At 46.4% G+C, this 15,856-nt stretch overlaps 1 protein-coding gene across 2 annotated transcripts in view; it reads left to right on the top strand.

Annotated features, from left to right (window-relative positions):
* Nucleotides 1-251: 251 nt before the first annotated feature.
* MX1 (MX dynamin like GTPase 1) overlaps nt 252-15,856 on the top strand; it is a 29,253-nt gene continuing 13,648 nt past the window's right edge. Inside the window, exons 1-9 of one of the 2 annotated variants that reach the window (XM_059686502.1) lie at nt 252-330; nt 1,732-1,814; nt 2,775-2,900; nt 8,874-9,066; nt 10,121-10,258; nt 10,993-11,147; nt 11,831-11,969; nt 12,667-12,865; nt 14,830-14,908. In XM_059686502.1, coding sequence (XP_059542485.1) covers nt 2,811-2,900; nt 8,874-9,066; nt 10,121-10,258; nt 10,993-11,147; nt 11,831-11,969; nt 12,667-12,865; nt 14,830-14,908 — 993 coding nt within the window. In that variant the 5' untranslated portion in view covers nt 252-330; nt 1,732-1,814; nt 2,775-2,810. The remainder of the gene's footprint in view (nt 331-1,731; nt 1,815-2,774; nt 2,901-8,873; nt 9,067-10,120; nt 10,259-10,992; nt 11,148-11,830; nt 11,970-12,666; nt 12,866-14,829; nt 14,909-15,856) is intronic. The other variant, XM_059686501.1, reaches the window with a different exon arrangement.

Consider the following 15,856-nt stretch of genomic DNA (forward strand, 5'->3'; position numbering starts at 1 on the left):
TTCTCCCTTCCCCTCTAAAAAAAATAAAAAATCAATACAAACTTACTTAAAACAAACCAACAAAAACCCCTCCGGTTTCTGGGCCCAGCCGGCGTGTGCGCACTCGGAGAGCCTCGGGGACTGCGGCGGAGCGCGGGGCGCAGAGGAGGCGCATCGGTTTCGTTTCTGGGCTCTGGGCTCGCCGGCCCTTCCAGCGCCTGGAGTTTCATTTCTCCGCGAGACCCGGGGGAACGGAGGAGGCGGGGGGGGGGGGGGGGGGGAGGGGCGGAGCACCGGCTTCATAAAGCGGAGGAGCCTCCGGGGCGCAGGCACATCGCGGCGAGGAGGCAGGTGAGTGGAGCGCTGCCCGGTGCGGGTGCGCGGCCCTCCCGCCCGCCGGGCTCGGAGCGGGGCGTCTGGGCGGCGGGCGGCGGGCGGCGGGCGGCGGGCGGCGGGCGGCGGGCGGCGGACGTCCTGGGTGTGGGCGCTGCGGGGCTGCTAATAACAGTCCTGATGGGAATGACGTTGTTCGCTGGGCCTGAGCACACTCGGGTCGCCTTCAGGCTGCCCAGGCTCCCGGGAGACCGACCTAAAACAGCCCCGCCAGCCGGCGGCTTTTCTGCAAAAACTTTGCACAACATAGTTTCCATTTCTCGTCCTGGCATGTTGCGCTGCGTCGCCATGGCTGGCAATGAGACACGCCTCGCCCAGCGGACTTGGCTTCAGGGTGTCTCTGGAGTCCAGGGCTGTCCGGTCCTCAGAGGAAACAACAGCCTGGAGGGAAGGGAAGCCAAAAAAGCACCGCAAGCATTCGGCAGGGAAATGCGGAGGAGGAGGCAGGATGGAGCTCTGACCCCCAATGGCGGGGGCTCTTTTACTGGGAATTTTTTTTTAATATATGTTTTTATTGATTTCAGAGAGGAAGGGAGAGGGAGAGAGAGAAACATCAATGATGAAGGAGACCTTACTGATCAGCTGCCTCCTGCACGCCCCCTACTGCCCTTGCTGGAATCGAACCCGGGACACTGACACTATCCACTGAGCCAAACCAGCTAGGGCGAATTTTTTTTTTTTAATTGTATTACCTTCTGGCATCTCTAACGCTCTAAATAAATGTAGTTGTGGTTCCTGAACTGAACAATTGTCCGCAGAGGACCTTAGCACCCAGACAAGACATACATAGCCAGAGAGAATCATGACAAGAAAAACAAACAAACAAAAACACAGGAAGGGAATGTATTTATAAATACAATTCCTGAGAGCTTCCTGAGCACAGAAGTCTTTCCAAAGGCATGGGGTCAGGGGTACACTTACACATTGCAAAAGCCCGCAGTACTCTAAAATTGATCGCCTTTCCTGGTCACCTTTCTCCCACTTTTCCATAAAAGGAATTCATCCCAGTCTCCCTTTTGTGTGTGTTTTTTTTTAATCTTGCCTTTTAATATTGAGAAAGACTGCATAGCTCTTGGGAGATCAGAGAAGAAGCATAGAGAGTATCAGAAAAAAATTTTGATTCAGGAAAATAAATTTACTGATTCAGGCAGCAAGGTTCTGTACCTTATCCACCTGTCTCAGAATTAAAACATTCAGGATTTACAAGAAGGATTCCGGGAACCACGAATGGGCCTCAAAGTGGGTCCCTCTGTCCCCTCTGTGTTTGCACCATGGGCAGCTATGGGAAAGGACCTAGATGAGTTCTCTCACTTATGTGCAGGGTTTTGGTCTAATTTGTGTGTTTTCCATGACTTGAAGGCGGTGTAGGAGAACAGCTTTGCCTTCCTGTCCAACTCGTCAACTTTACGTCGTCAAGGAAAAGGAAGTTACATTGGACGTAAGTAGGTGCTTTATATTTTTTATCACATTTATTTTAAACCAAAGGAGGATATTTTTATTTACGTTTATCCAAGATTATTGGTTGTGTAAAATTTAATGTTTGGAGACTTGTGGTCTCAGAAAATTTTTCAAGTGAATTTCAAATATATGCATATATATTTATAGTGTGCAGGCAAGTATAAAGTGGCCAGTTAAATACTTTCAAGAATAAAATGAATAACATTGAGATACACTTATGTGGAAGAAATGGAATGAAAATATGAAATCAGGGATCAAGAATAGATGACTTGGAGTTAATATTTTTTTAAACGATAGGTTTGGGTATCAAATTACCATAATTAGATTCCTTCAGCTGCATTAGAATGAGTTCTATTTTTTTTTAGAATGAATTCTACGATAATTTTATTTTTAAATGTAAACTTAAAAAATATATCATAAATTTCATTCTTTGCCACTATCTAAATTTATGGTGAGAAAAAAAATCTTTCATATGTTTTTATTAAATTTTAGAGAGAGGAGTAAAGGAGAGGGAGAGAGATAGAACCATCAATGATGAGAATCATTGATAGGCTGACTCCTGCACTCCCCCCCACCCCCCACCCCGCTGGGGATTGAGCCAAAACCCTGATATGTGCCCTAACTGGGAATCAAACCTATGACCTCTGGTGCATAGGTCAACACTCAACCAGTGAGCCACACCAGCCAGGCGTGGTGAAAAAAACGTTTGATGTTCAACCTAAAATTATGACAGGAAATACCTAGTTTAAAAAAATCTTTTGGGGTCTAGAAGCATATTCTGTAGACCCCTGAGCTGGGTGGGAAGCAGCCTTTGTCATCATCGGACCTTTGCTTCCGCCGGCTCCTGTTGCCATTTCTTTTTCAGTCAGCAGAGTGGTGGGCTTGGCTGCATGATTGAATGTGCCCAGCTTCTGACTGTTCATCCTGATCTGCTTGGTTTTAAGCTGAACCGGTAAAGGGAGAAGACAGTTCATTCTAACATGGAAACAGCAACTCCTGATTCCACCCCTGCATCCAGTCATCCCTTACCAAATGGAGATGCTGTTGAGCCGGAGGGAAATCTGGAGACAGTAAGTTGCTGCCTGGAAATCACTCTCCCTGTGGATGTGAGCCGTGTCCATTTCAGAGCTGCCCCGTGCGTGGCGATGCCACAGTGGCCGGAGAGGCTCGCTCCCTCACGTCTCTCTCAGAGCAGAACAAGGATATGGATCCTACAGCTTGAGCCCTTCTTGCAACTGAATGTAGACTTTTTGCCTTAGCTGATGCTGGTTAGGGTGCAGTTTTGGCCTGGGCCCTGGGCGCTAGGAACCCCGTGTTTCCGGTTGCTCACGTGATGATTCAGTCTCAAACTGCAACCCTCTGAGGTGTCATCATGACATTCCCTCACAGGGCAGCCTTGTGGTGTCTGTTTTCCCAGAATCAAGACATAGTTTTGTTGGGAACCAAATTTAGCTTCTGGAGTCAGTCGGCCTACATTTGATCCCAACACTGACACTTTCAGCTGCGTGATCTTCGGTTATTCCTCCCTTTATGTGCCTGGTTTTCCATCTTTAAAGGGCATAAGAATAGTAGTTACTTCAGGTGGCTGTTGAGAGGAGTGAATGCAGGAAGCTTGGGCACTTAGAAAAAGCTCCTTTTCTTGCTATTACGTGTTTTCAAGCCACGGATCAGCTCCTTTCAAGCTGACTCCATTTTCATGATCAGTGTTATCAGTATCTTAATATTAAAAACCATGTTGAAGGACATAGGAAAATAAAAAGGCCCGCCCATCTTCCCACCCTAATACAGACAGTCCTCGGGTTACGTCAGACTTGATGCACATTGTTTCGTGGTTACGTCACCATCTCCCATTTATTTATTAAAAAAAAGTTCTGTCATGTTGACGTATGTACATATGTGCTTTATGTTTTTTGTTATTTACCACAAGTAAAGGTCAGGAATTGTTATCTTTTTAAATTTTTTACTGTTTCACTTCATCACTGCTGTGGATGTGCTCCATGTGAGTGACGTAGGTGCTTACGTAGGTGGGTTCCGACTTACGGCTGTGCTGTAGGAACGGATCTCCAACTGTGTAACTAACTGTCTTGGGCCTGGTTGTAACTGGTGGTGTAGGGGGCAGTAAGGATTCGCACAGCTCACACCCACCTGCTAGGAAGTAGCCTAACCTCTTCCAGGCAAGTTGAACAGTGTGTCTGGTGATCTGGCAATTCTACTTCTAGGCGTCGATCTTGGTTCTCAAAGTGTGGCCCCCAAAGCAGTGATATCAGCATCGCCTGGGATGCTACTATGCAGATGATACTTGAAATGCGCATGTTCACACCCACACACACTCCTCCCCTGGACCTAGAAAACTAAAACTCCAGGAGGGGGCCTTTAACAAGCCCTCCAGATGATTCTGCTTCAGGTTTACGTTTGAAAACCACTATGCAAACGCTTGCCCATTCCCCCTGGGAGCAATGCTGTTTATAAACAGCATTGTTTATAAATAGCAAAACCCAGAACCAACACAGGTGCCCATGTGTGCTTGTGGTATGCATATGCAGCAGAGTTCTACTAGGATATAGCGGTGAAATGAATGAGCTAGGTTTCCAGGCATCCAGATAGCTGCGTCTAAGAAACAGTGGTGAGCCAAAGAATCACGTCATAGAAGAAATGAACAGTGTGATCTCATTTATGTAAAGTTCCAAAACAAGCAACAGTAAGCAGTGTGTTGTTCAGGGAAAGATGGTTCGGTGGTACAGCGATGAAGAAGAGCCAGTATGGTTATCACACACCTCAGGGTAGAAGGACCTTCTGGGCGGTGAAGGGGCAATAGGAGGCCGGTGATTGGGGAGGGGTGGACGGAGTGTCTTAAATCCTGAGAATATGTGTTTTCTTAACCCAGGTGATTGGCACATGTGCATTTGCTAATGATTCATCTTCTATACACTCTTGTGAAGGGATGATTAAAAAAAAAAGAAAACCAAAAAGGGGGTTGGATACTGAGGCTACTCATGGACACATGGGCTTTCCCTGTGGCAGGGTGTTCTGCTTTCTTAAGTGTTCTTATGGAGAAAAATTGCACTAGATACTTAAAAAAATAGCAAAGAAGATTTTATTCAAGACTATTGCAACGGAGGAGAGAGATTGAGCTCAGTGTGGAATATAAGTACAACTGGAGTTTATAGCCAGTGGGCAGGGTGAGAGAGAGGAGGGAGAAATGCTAAGATTGAGGGGTGGGGGAGGGGGAGGGACTTGATGAGCTATCAAAGGTGAGGGATTCTGGATGAACTGGCTTAGCAGCAGGCTGAGGAGAGGACTCAATAGAGCCCCACTCAAGGTTAGTTGAGGGAGTCCTTGCCAGTGTGTACCCCCTTTTCTACTGAATTTGTCAGTATTCCCGTATATGAAGTTTTGAACTCATGCATATTCTGTAAGGCAGTGGTTTGCAACCTGAGGCAAATTTGCCTCTTGGAACATGTTGCAAAGTCTGGAGACATTTTGGTTGTCAAAACTCATGGAGGCCCTAACCGGTTTGACTCTATGGATAGAGCGTTGGCCTGCAGACTAAAGGATCCCAGGTTCAATTCTGGTCAAGGGAATGTACCTTGGTTGTGGGCTCAATCCCCAGTAGGGGTTTATGCAGGAGGCAGCTGATCGATGTTTCTTTCTCATTGATGTTTCTAACTCTCCCTCTCCCTTTCTGTAAAAATCAATCCTATATAATAAAAGCCTAATATGCTAAGTGTCCAATCATCCAGTTGTCCATTTAACCAATTAAAGCATAATATGCTAATGATATGCTAAGGCCGCTCAACCGCTCACTATGATGTGCACTGACCACCAGGGGGAGACAGTTGACAGGTTAGCTTGCTGCTGGGGTCTGGCCAATCGGGACTGAGCGAGATGGGCCGGACATGCCCTGGAGCACTCCTGCGATCCCTCCCCAGGTGGCCAACCTCCTGCGATCCCTCCCCAGCCCCTATTGTGTACCAGTAGGGTCCCTCAGCCTGGCCCGTGCCCTCTCACAATCCGGGACCTCTTGGGGGATGTCGGAGAGCAGGTTTTGGCCCAATCCCTCAGGCCAGGCCAAGGGACCCCACTGGTGCATGAATTAGTGCACCGGGCCACTAGTCTATATAATAAAAGCACTGGGCCTCTAGTCTATATAATAAAAGCCTAAGAGACCATTATGGCAGAATGACCAGTTGCTATGATGCACATTGACCACCAGGGGGAAGATGCTCAATGCAGGAGCTGCCCCCTGGTGGTCAGTGTGCTCCCACAGGGGGAGCGCCGCTCAGCCAGAAGCCAGGCTTACGACTGGCGAGCGCAGCAGTCGTGGTGGGAGCCTCTCCCATTTCCGCAGCAAAGCTAAGAAGCAGAGAGTCGAGTGCAGCGAGCAGGTGGGTGGTGAGGAGTGAGGGGTCCTGGACTGCTAGAGGGCGCAGGCTGGGCTGAGGGTTCCCCCCCCCCCCCCCCGCCATGAGTGCATGAATTTCGTGCACCAGGCCTCTAGTAAAATATACTTAAAAATGTTTGAACCATTAAAAAACAATAACAACAACAACAACAAAACAACTCATGGAGAATAGTGAATAGAGGCCCAGGATTCTGGTAAATCTCCTTATAATACTAGAATGCAGGATAGCCCCCCACCACAAAGACTTGTCTGGCCCAAAATATAAGTAGCTTCTTACCACAATGTAAAGGAAATATTCTAGTAAAATTTATGTATATTATAAAAGACACTCAAAAATGGGAATTAAAAAGGAAAAGATAAGCCCTGACCAGTTTGGCTCAGTGGATAGAGCGTCAGCCTGCAGACTGAAGGGTCCTGGATTCGATTCCGGTCAAGAGCATGTACCTTGGTTGCGGGCACATCTCCACTGGGGGGTGTGCAGGAGGCAGCTGATCGATGTTTCTCTCTCATGGATGTTTCTGACTCTCTATCCCTCTCCCTTCCTCTCTGTAAAAAATCAATAGAATATATTTTTTTAAAAAAAGGAAAAGATAAAATTAATTTCTCTTTTTCTTAATTGGGTGGTTTTCTCATTGTTGAGTTTTGAGAGTTCTTTTAATTCTGGGTACAAGTCCTTTGTCAGATGTATGCTTTGCAAACATATTCTCCCAGACTGTAGCTTGTTTTTCATTCTCTTAACAGCCTCATTTAAACATACAATGTTTTCATTTTGATGAAGTTGAATTTGTCAGTTGGTTTCCTTTATGGATTCTGCTTTTGGAACCATACCTAAGAAACCATAGCCTAATCCACAGTCACAGAGATTTTCTTCCATGTTTTCTTCTAGAACTTCTGTAGTTTTAAGTTTTGCATTTAGGTTTATGACCCATTGTGAGCTAATGCTTGTATATGGTGTGATAGATATTAGGTGGTGTGTGTTGTTTTTTTGCATGTTGGTAATTAGATTATCTCAATACCGTTTGTTGAAAAGCTTATCCTTTTTCCACTGCATAGTTCTTACACTATTGTCAAAACTCAGTTATTCATATATATGTCAGTTTATTTCTGGAAATGTATGTGTTCTATCAATTTCTTTCTCCATTTTTATACCAGTACTAGAGGCCCAGTGCATGAAATTTGTGCACTGGGGGGGAGGTGGAAGTCCCTCAGCCCGGCCTGTGCCCTCTCACAGTCTAGGAACCCCATGATTGATCACCCCAAAGAGGTAGGCCCTGCCCACCCAGCCAGGGCTCCATGATAGATCACCCCCACAGAGGGAGGCCCTGCCCACCCGCCACAGCGCTGCTTCCAGGTAGCCTGGGCCTCCCTCTGCAAAGCCATCATGGGGTGATGGCTGGCCCCCCAATCGCATCACACCCGCCTTAGCTGGTGGTGCCAGGGGTGTCATAGCATGGTTGTCCGGAAGGTTGTCCAGATGGTCGTTCTGCTGTTCGGTGGTTCAGTTGATTTGCATATTATGATTTTATTATTATAGATTACATTGTTTGGGTTACTGAAACTTTATAACAATTATTGAAATATAGTAATGTTAGCCCTCCAATTTTGTTCTTTATTTTCAAAGTCATTTTGACTGTTCTATGAGTATTTAGACCATTTATATTTGTTGTGATTGTTAGTATTAATGGTTTTGAGAAGATCATTTTGCTATTTATTTTCTATTTACCCTATCGGTTCTTCATTTCTTCTTTTTCTTCCTTCTTTTAAGTTCATCAAGTATTTTTTTATGATTCTATTTTACCTTCTTTGTTGGCTTATTACATAGAACTGCCTGAGTGTCTCTATTAAATGTTATTAACTTTACCTTCAAGGAATATTATACTATTTCATGTCTAATATAAGAACCTGACGATAGTATGCTCTCATGTCTCCCCTCCTGGCCTTCATGCTATTTTTGCCATGAATTTTAACTTTATCTATATCATAAACCCCACAATACATTGTTATTTTTGTTCAGTCAAATTTATTTTAAATGTATTTCAATAATTAAAAAAGTATAGTAGTTACCATTTCTAGTGTAGATTCCTTTGTGTAGATTAAGATTCCCATCCAGTGCCATTTTCCTTCTGCTGGAAGGAATTTAACATTCCCTGTGGTGCAAGTCTGCTTGTGATGAATTTGTTCACCTGTGGTATATCTGAAAGAGTCTTTATTTCACTTTCATTTTTAAAAGGCATATTCAGTATTTTAAAAGTGCTGTTCCACTGTCTTCTCACTTGCATGATTTCTGATGGAAGTCTGCTGAAATCTCACTTGTGTTCCTCTGTACGTAACATGTCATTCTCTGACTGCTCTAACCATTTTCTCAATATCGCTGTGTTTGAGCAATTGGACTAGATTGATGTAGTTCACAATAGTTTCTTGTGCTTGAGGTTCATTGAATTTCTTGGATCTTTGGTTTAATAGTTTTCATCAAGCTTGGGAAAATGTTAATCTATCATTTCTTTTTCCTTATTTCCTGTTCCTCTCCTACTCTCTTTTGGTAACTTGAATAACCTATATATTAGGCAAGTTGAAGTTGTCCATCTTTGATAGAGCATGACCTGCAAGCCATGACAAAATTCTCTGATTCTGCTTTTGCTAGACGTTGGAGAATAGCCTGTGCAGCCAGTACGAGGAGAAGGTGCGCCCCTGCATCGACCTCATTGACTCCCTGCGGGCCCTGGGTGTGGAGCAGGACCTGGCCCTGCCTGCCATCGCCGTCATCGGGGACCAGAGCTCGGGCAAGAGCTCCGTGCTGGAGGCGCTGTCTGGTGTCTCCCTCCCCAGAGGCAGCGGTAAGAACTTACCCTCTCTATCAGTCAGCTGCAGCTGCCATAGCAAACTACCATAGGCTGAGTGACTTAAACAATAGAAATTTGTTTCTCACAGTTCTGGTGGCTCTAGAAGTTCAAAATCAAGGTGTGAACAGGCTTGGTTTCTCCCAAGGCTTCTCTCCTTGTGCAAATGACCATCTTCTCCTTGAATCCTCACATGGCCTTTTCTCTGTGTGTACACACGTGTGGTGTCTCTTCCTCTTTTTAGAAGGATGCCAGCCATATTGGTTAGTGACCCACCCTTAGGACCTTATTTAACCTTAATCACCTCTTTAAAGGAGGGTCCTATCTTCGAATACAGTCACATTGGAGGTTGGGGTTTCAACATGTAAATTTTGAGGGGGGCACCATTTAGTCCATAATACCCACTCACTGCACAATTCTGTGTGGTTTATACATTACCTGCCTGTGTGGAAGGTCTTGAGTAAGTGCATATCCAGCCCAGGATTCTGTGCATGTGGGTGTCTTTCCTGAGCTCCTTCCCCAGAGCTGACCCTCCATCTGAGAGGCAAAGATTGGTTCTCTGATCATTGGTGCTGTTTGAGCTACAAGACCAAGGATATCAGTGAGGGCTCATGGACACAGACAAACCTGAAATGGGTCTTGACATGCTCTGGATATGGAAGCTGGATAGACCATCTTTGGTCTTGGTCTTTCTGGATAGATGCCTTTCTGACAGGAGTAGTGTGTATATTAGGGGATAATGGAGGATGTTTGCATAAGTTTGTTATATCCCACCTGAGTTGGGGACAAAACACTGGGATGAAGCAAGATACTTAAAATAGAGGCTTTCAAGCATTATGGAGCCAAAAACCACCTCAGATGTATATTCTAAGTGCATATTTCTGAGGCTATCACAGACGTCATGCATCAGAGTATCAGAGGGTGAGACCAGAACATTAGCAGTGTGAACAGTCTCCAAGATTATATGAAACTTTGAGAGCCATTGATCCAAGGCCACCATATAGGACTTTTAAGAGCGGAGTATGGAACTGATATGCACCTGGCTTCCTAGGTATTGTTACAAGATGTCCCCTGGTGCTGAAACTGAGAAAACTTAGGCATGATGATGAGTGGAAAGGCAAAGTCACTTACCGGGACCTGGAGATTGATCTTTCAACTGCTTCGGAGGTAGAACAGGAAATCAGGAAAGGTAAGTACCCCATATTCATTCATCCTCACCTATTTGGATGTCAGGTCAAACCAGGTGAAGTGGGTGGGGTCTGCCTGTCCATGTTCCCACTCTCTCCTTTCTGGGTCCGCCTGGCACCTTTGGGAACCATCCATCCCTCTCTCCCTCCTGCTCATCAGGCCCCAGCTCTCTCATATTTTATCTTCTTTTCCCTCATTAAGACAGTGTTTTGAGCAGATTCTGACCTCAGTAATGTATTGCTTAGTATACACGTTAAGTATCTGAGGATGATGTGAATTTTAAAATGGAAAGCTTGTCTCCAAATATTGAGTCTTTTTTATTTAAGGGCTTCCCCACTCCGCAGACCTGATGGAAGAGGAATCTGGGTGGGCCTTTTTCTCCAGGAGCAGAATAGATGTGTTTACAGAATCCTTGTTTAGACTAATTTATGGAAGGTCTCGGTAGATGTAAACCACAGAGACCATTTGACCAATTTGAGACATCCAAAGGGAGAAATCAGACTTGAAGTTGATAAAGACAAAGGAGTAACACAGTTAGTCTCTGCTAACTGTGATTGAGATGAATATATAACTTTTCCTTATTGACTTTAATTTCTTCCTACCATGTCACATAAGTTTCAGTCATTTGGGGAAGGTACAAAAGTGACTGGTAGGTGTTGCCTTCAGCGGATTCGCTGTAATGGGTAACTTTCATCCTAAGTGCTATTTGGTTTTTCTTTTTTTCTTCTTCTCTAGCCCAGAATGTCATTGCTGGGGAAGGTGTGGGAATCAGTCAAGAGCTAATTAATCTGGAGGTCAGCTCCCCTCACGTGCCAGATCTGACCCTGATAGACCTTCCTGGCATCACCAGGGTGGCTGTGGGCAATCAGCCAGCTGACATCGGACGTCAGGTGAAACTTCAGGCTTCATCTTGACCTTGGTCTTGCCGGGGAGGGAGGCTTCATTAGAGCAATAGAGAATTCAGGGCTGAGGCTGAGGGTTGGATATTAGGAGGTATGAGTAGGGAATTCTGAGCGCATGATGGCTGCAGTTTTCTCCACCAAGTCAGGTAGAGGCTTCTCTGGAGAGAGTGAGGCAAACAGGCAAAATTGGAAATGTGTTTTCTGTCTACGGCCATACCACCCTGAACGCGCCTGATCTCGTCTGGAAATGTGTTTTCTATGTTTTATGTTTTTTATGGTGATGCATTTTTAGGTATAGTCACATTTTGTGGCATATCTAAACTGGCATGTATTAGAGATGGATCTTACGTGGGAAGAGAGAGCACTAGAAACAATATAATGATATTTCCCTATCAATGACTCTCACCCTGTGGATTAATGACTTAGGCAAGACTTGAGCAATTCTTGTAGCATCTTGTTTTTTTGTGACCATCAGATTTGAGTTTTAGGAGATGATTAATGAGCAGAAACCTCGGTTTTCCCTGACCCCAGAGCTCTTTCTGCCACAGAGAACTTAGTTCCTCAAACTCTGGCTCGGGAAGAGCTGCTAGGCTTGTGTTGAGGGGAGGATACGCCTGGGACTCCAAGGACCTAAGATATCTTAACTCTCACATCCTCTCATTTTCTTACAGATTACAGCACTCATCAAGAAGTACATCCTGAGGCAACAGACCATCATGTTGGTGGTGGTGCCCAGTAACGTGGACATCGCCACCACAGAGGCGCTGAGCATGGCTCAGGAGGTGGACCCCGATGGAGACAGGACCATAGGTAAGAAGAGGGACGAACCGACAAATGGTAGGGGGTCTGATAGTGGGTAAGCATCCCTTGAATCCTAATGGGTGTTTGTTGGCACACATGCAGGGTGGGGAGGGGGCTGCACCCAGCAGATGAGACTGCTAAGGTGTCAGGTTTGGTGCCCACTGAGTCCCGATGGCACGGGTCATGTGGATTCTTGTTGGCCACAAGTGGGCTCATAACCCTTGTCTGCCTGCTTACAAAAGGCCTGGTGAGTTCAGGGATTGGGGCAAAACCTGAAAGCAGTTATGTCAATTAACAGTGAATCTGAGGGTGGGAAAAAAGGAAGGACGTGTGACACATGCCACAACAGGGATGAACCTTGAAAATATTTTGCCAGGTGAAATAAGCCAAATAACACATAGATTGGGTCCCTAGAGGAGTCAGACTCATAGATAGAAAGCAGAATGAAGGGTGCCAGGGGCTGGGAGGGGGGAATGGGGAGTGAGTGTTTAATGGGGACAGTGTCAGACGGGGAAGATGGAAAGTTCCGTGCATTGCACCTGGGCTCTGCAAGCCCTATGGTCTGCCCTCCAGCAAGGTTGGGAGGAAGCGGGAGGCCAGGAGACTCTCCTCCCCCAGGTGGTGAGCTGACCACTCCTCGCTCCAACGGAGCTGTGAGTGTCCCCGAGCTGTGACTGTCCCCTAATTGAAAGTCTCCGGTTCACAGGGATCCTGACAAAGCCCGACCTGGTGGACAGAGGCACGGAAGACAAGGTCGTTGACGTGGTGCGAAACCTCGTCTACCACCTGAAGAAGGGCTACATGATTGTCAAGTGCCGGGGCCAGCAGGACATCCAGTACCAGATGAGCCTGTCCAAGGCCCTGCAGAGGGAGAGGGCTTTCTTTGAGGACCATCCGTATTTCAGGTACACCCGGCTCCGCTTTCCCAAGGTCAAACCTAACCAAGGACTCTGTCCTCCCCGGGGAAAACCACCTCTTCCAAAAGCGGATATTGGGGCCAATGTGTGAGTGTTTGATCCTGAGAGTGACTGTGGGATTTCCCTGGAAGAAAGATGGAGGAATTCACATGCAAGGCAAACAAAACAAAAGAAAACCCCCACAAACTTGTAAAAAAATCAAATTAAGGAGTGAACTTGCTACAATAATTTAAATAGTACGGTGCTGGAACCAGAATAAAAGCATAAATACAACAAATAGGGAAAAAGTAGAAAATCCAAAATAGACCCAGATACATGTATTGGATATATGATAAATGTGGCCTTTCAAATCCATGGGCCATGTCATTTTGATGATTAATCAGTGGCACTGAAAAAATCATTTAATGTTTGGGGGAAAAAGTTAAACTTTGTGCCCTGAACATTCACATTACACCGAAATAAATACTGGTTGAAGCTTATAGATGGAGGGTTTAGAATCCCATGATAGAGATCTGTCTAACTCTAAGGCCAAAGACAAGAATTTTTTTCAAAGGAAGAGACAGATAAATTGGTCAGATTTAAAAGACTGAGAAGATGCAGAGGTGGCGGGAAGGAAGGAGCCTGGCTCTGTCCCCGGGGCAGGGAGCCTTCTGGCACAGCCTCTGCAGGGCGCTTTGGTACCCGGCCAAAAAGATGTCAATGAAAAGGCACTTATGGGATGTTGAGGCCCTTGTGTGCACACCTGTGTATGCAGGTGGAGCCCCACGCACATGTTGATATCATCACGATCAAGTCTCCCAGAAGCCCGTGGAGAGTCTTGTTCAGAATTGACAGGTGTGTAAACAGGTATTCACACACCTCTGAGCACAGCAGCACTGGTCACAAAGGCTGAAAGATGAAACAACTCAAGTATCTATCGATGGATGAATGGGTCAACAAAATGTGATCTATTCATACGATGGAATATTAGCCTTAAGAAAGAAGGACATTCTGACTCCTCCTACAACATGGATGAACCTTGAGAACAGTATACTAAGTGAAATAAGCTGGTCACTGTATGATTTACCTAAGGCCCCGAGAGTGGTCGTAGTCATGGAGACAGAGTGTAGGCTGGTGGGAGCCAGGGCCTGGAGCTGGGGGATGGGGAGTTAGTGTTCAACAGGGACAGGGTTTCAGTTTGAGAAGATGGAACGTTCAGGAGCTGGATGGTGGAGATGTTTGCACAACAGCGTCGATGTGCTCAATACCCCTGAGCTGTGCACTTAGCAATGGTTAAAACGGTAAATTTTATGAGATGTGTATTTTACGACAATTAGACAAATGGACAGGTGTGGAAAGAGAACTTGAGCTTGTGTGTAATCTCACTAATAGGTATGTCGACTCATGCTTTCCTGCCTTTTATCCTGCCCAGCTTTGTGCAATGCCAGAGCCCTGTCATAGCTCACCCTGGGAACTCAGAGTTGGACTGACTGCGAGGAGGGCTTGGCTTCCTTCGCCCGAGCAGCCATGGTTTCAGTCCTCCTCTCGGGGAAGCCATGTCCCCTGGTTCCATGGTGACCCTCACACCTATGTAAATACGGGTCAATATAATTTTATGAAGTCCTCTACCGATATGCACTATGTATATTTACATGCGTGGTACACACAGAAGTGTGTGTGTGTGTGTGTGTGTGTGATGAAAACGTATCTGTAGGTGGCTGTATTTTTGTAAAGACACATTTCACACATCAACTGGAAGGGGTCATTCTATACTACTTTTGAATGATCTGAATTGACTAAAACGCAGTCATCCTTCTATACGATCCAATTCTGAACATTGGCGGGGCACCTAGCAACAGCAGGGCACTCCCTCCAGTTGGAAGTTACTGGATTTGCCGTGACTTCCGCAGGCAGCCGCACAAAGCCGCCTGTGGCTACACTAAGATGGGTGTGCATGCCGTCTTCTCTTGCAGGGATCTCCTGGAGGAGGGAAAGGCCACAATCCCCTGCCTGGCAGAAAGACTGACCAATGAGCTCATCGCACACATCAGTGTAAGCACAGGGAGGGCTGAATGTCCTCTGGGTAGAATCCTACAAACAGCAAGCTGGACCGTGGCATGGCGACGCTGAACTGTCAGCGAGCACACGGAACTCCTGGGCGTCTGTGAAGACGCAGGACCAGGCTCAGCGGGTCTGGAGTGTGGCCCGAAACCCCCCGTTTCTAGAGAGGGCCCGGGTCATGCATGGTGCTTATCAGAGGACCACACAGTGAGAGGGATGCTCTCAGTGTCCACTTGGTCGAATTAAAAATCAAGACCTTCTGAGCACTGTTCTAACGCTTCCTTTCTCACCGCCTGCCACTGTCAGCCTGTCTTGGTAATTGTAATGATCGTATTTTATTTCTTAACATTTCTCTGCTTCTTTTCCAATCTGTCCGCACAGTCTCTTGCTCTTTCCCATTTTCGATCCTTTTAAAAGATGCCTTTGCATGTATTTCTGTTGTGCCTTGAACTCGATGGTTCCAGAATCAGAAGCCGGGTGTGCTGGGTTCTGCGGGCCGTTCCCACAGGGCCTTGGGCGGGAATTTGGACTGGGAGCCTGAGTTTCCTGGAACTTGGTCTGTGGGGATTTGCAGAAGCCTGAGTTCAATGGGGCTCTTCGGGGAGCGGCAGCGTTTGCTTCTAGCTTGAACCATGTTAGCTTCTTAGCTGGAGGTTTGGGGAGCCCTCAGCAAGTGTGAAGTTGGGGAACAAACCTGTCTGAGTGCTGGCAGTGGGTACAGACTCTCCATGGAGATTTTCTCTTCTCCACTCGGCACAGAGTCCAGGCGTGGCACGCAGTCCCCCAGGAATGGGCTGGCGGGCAGGCTGTGCCTCCTGCTGTGATGAGGGCATCTTGTCAGGACCCTGGGTTTATCTAGAAAGAAGGTGCTCGTCCCTTAGGTTCCAGCCTGGAGCAAGTCCCCGGGGATTTCTCCTTCGCCTCAGCATCACGTCAGGC

The sequence above is a fragment of the Myotis daubentonii genome, chromosome 3 (genome assembly GCF_963259705.1).
Source record: "Myotis daubentonii chromosome 3, mMyoDau2.1, whole genome shotgun sequence".
In the NCBI taxonomy this organism is placed as follows: Eukaryota; Metazoa; Chordata; class Mammalia; order Chiroptera; family Vespertilionidae; genus Myotis; species Myotis daubentonii.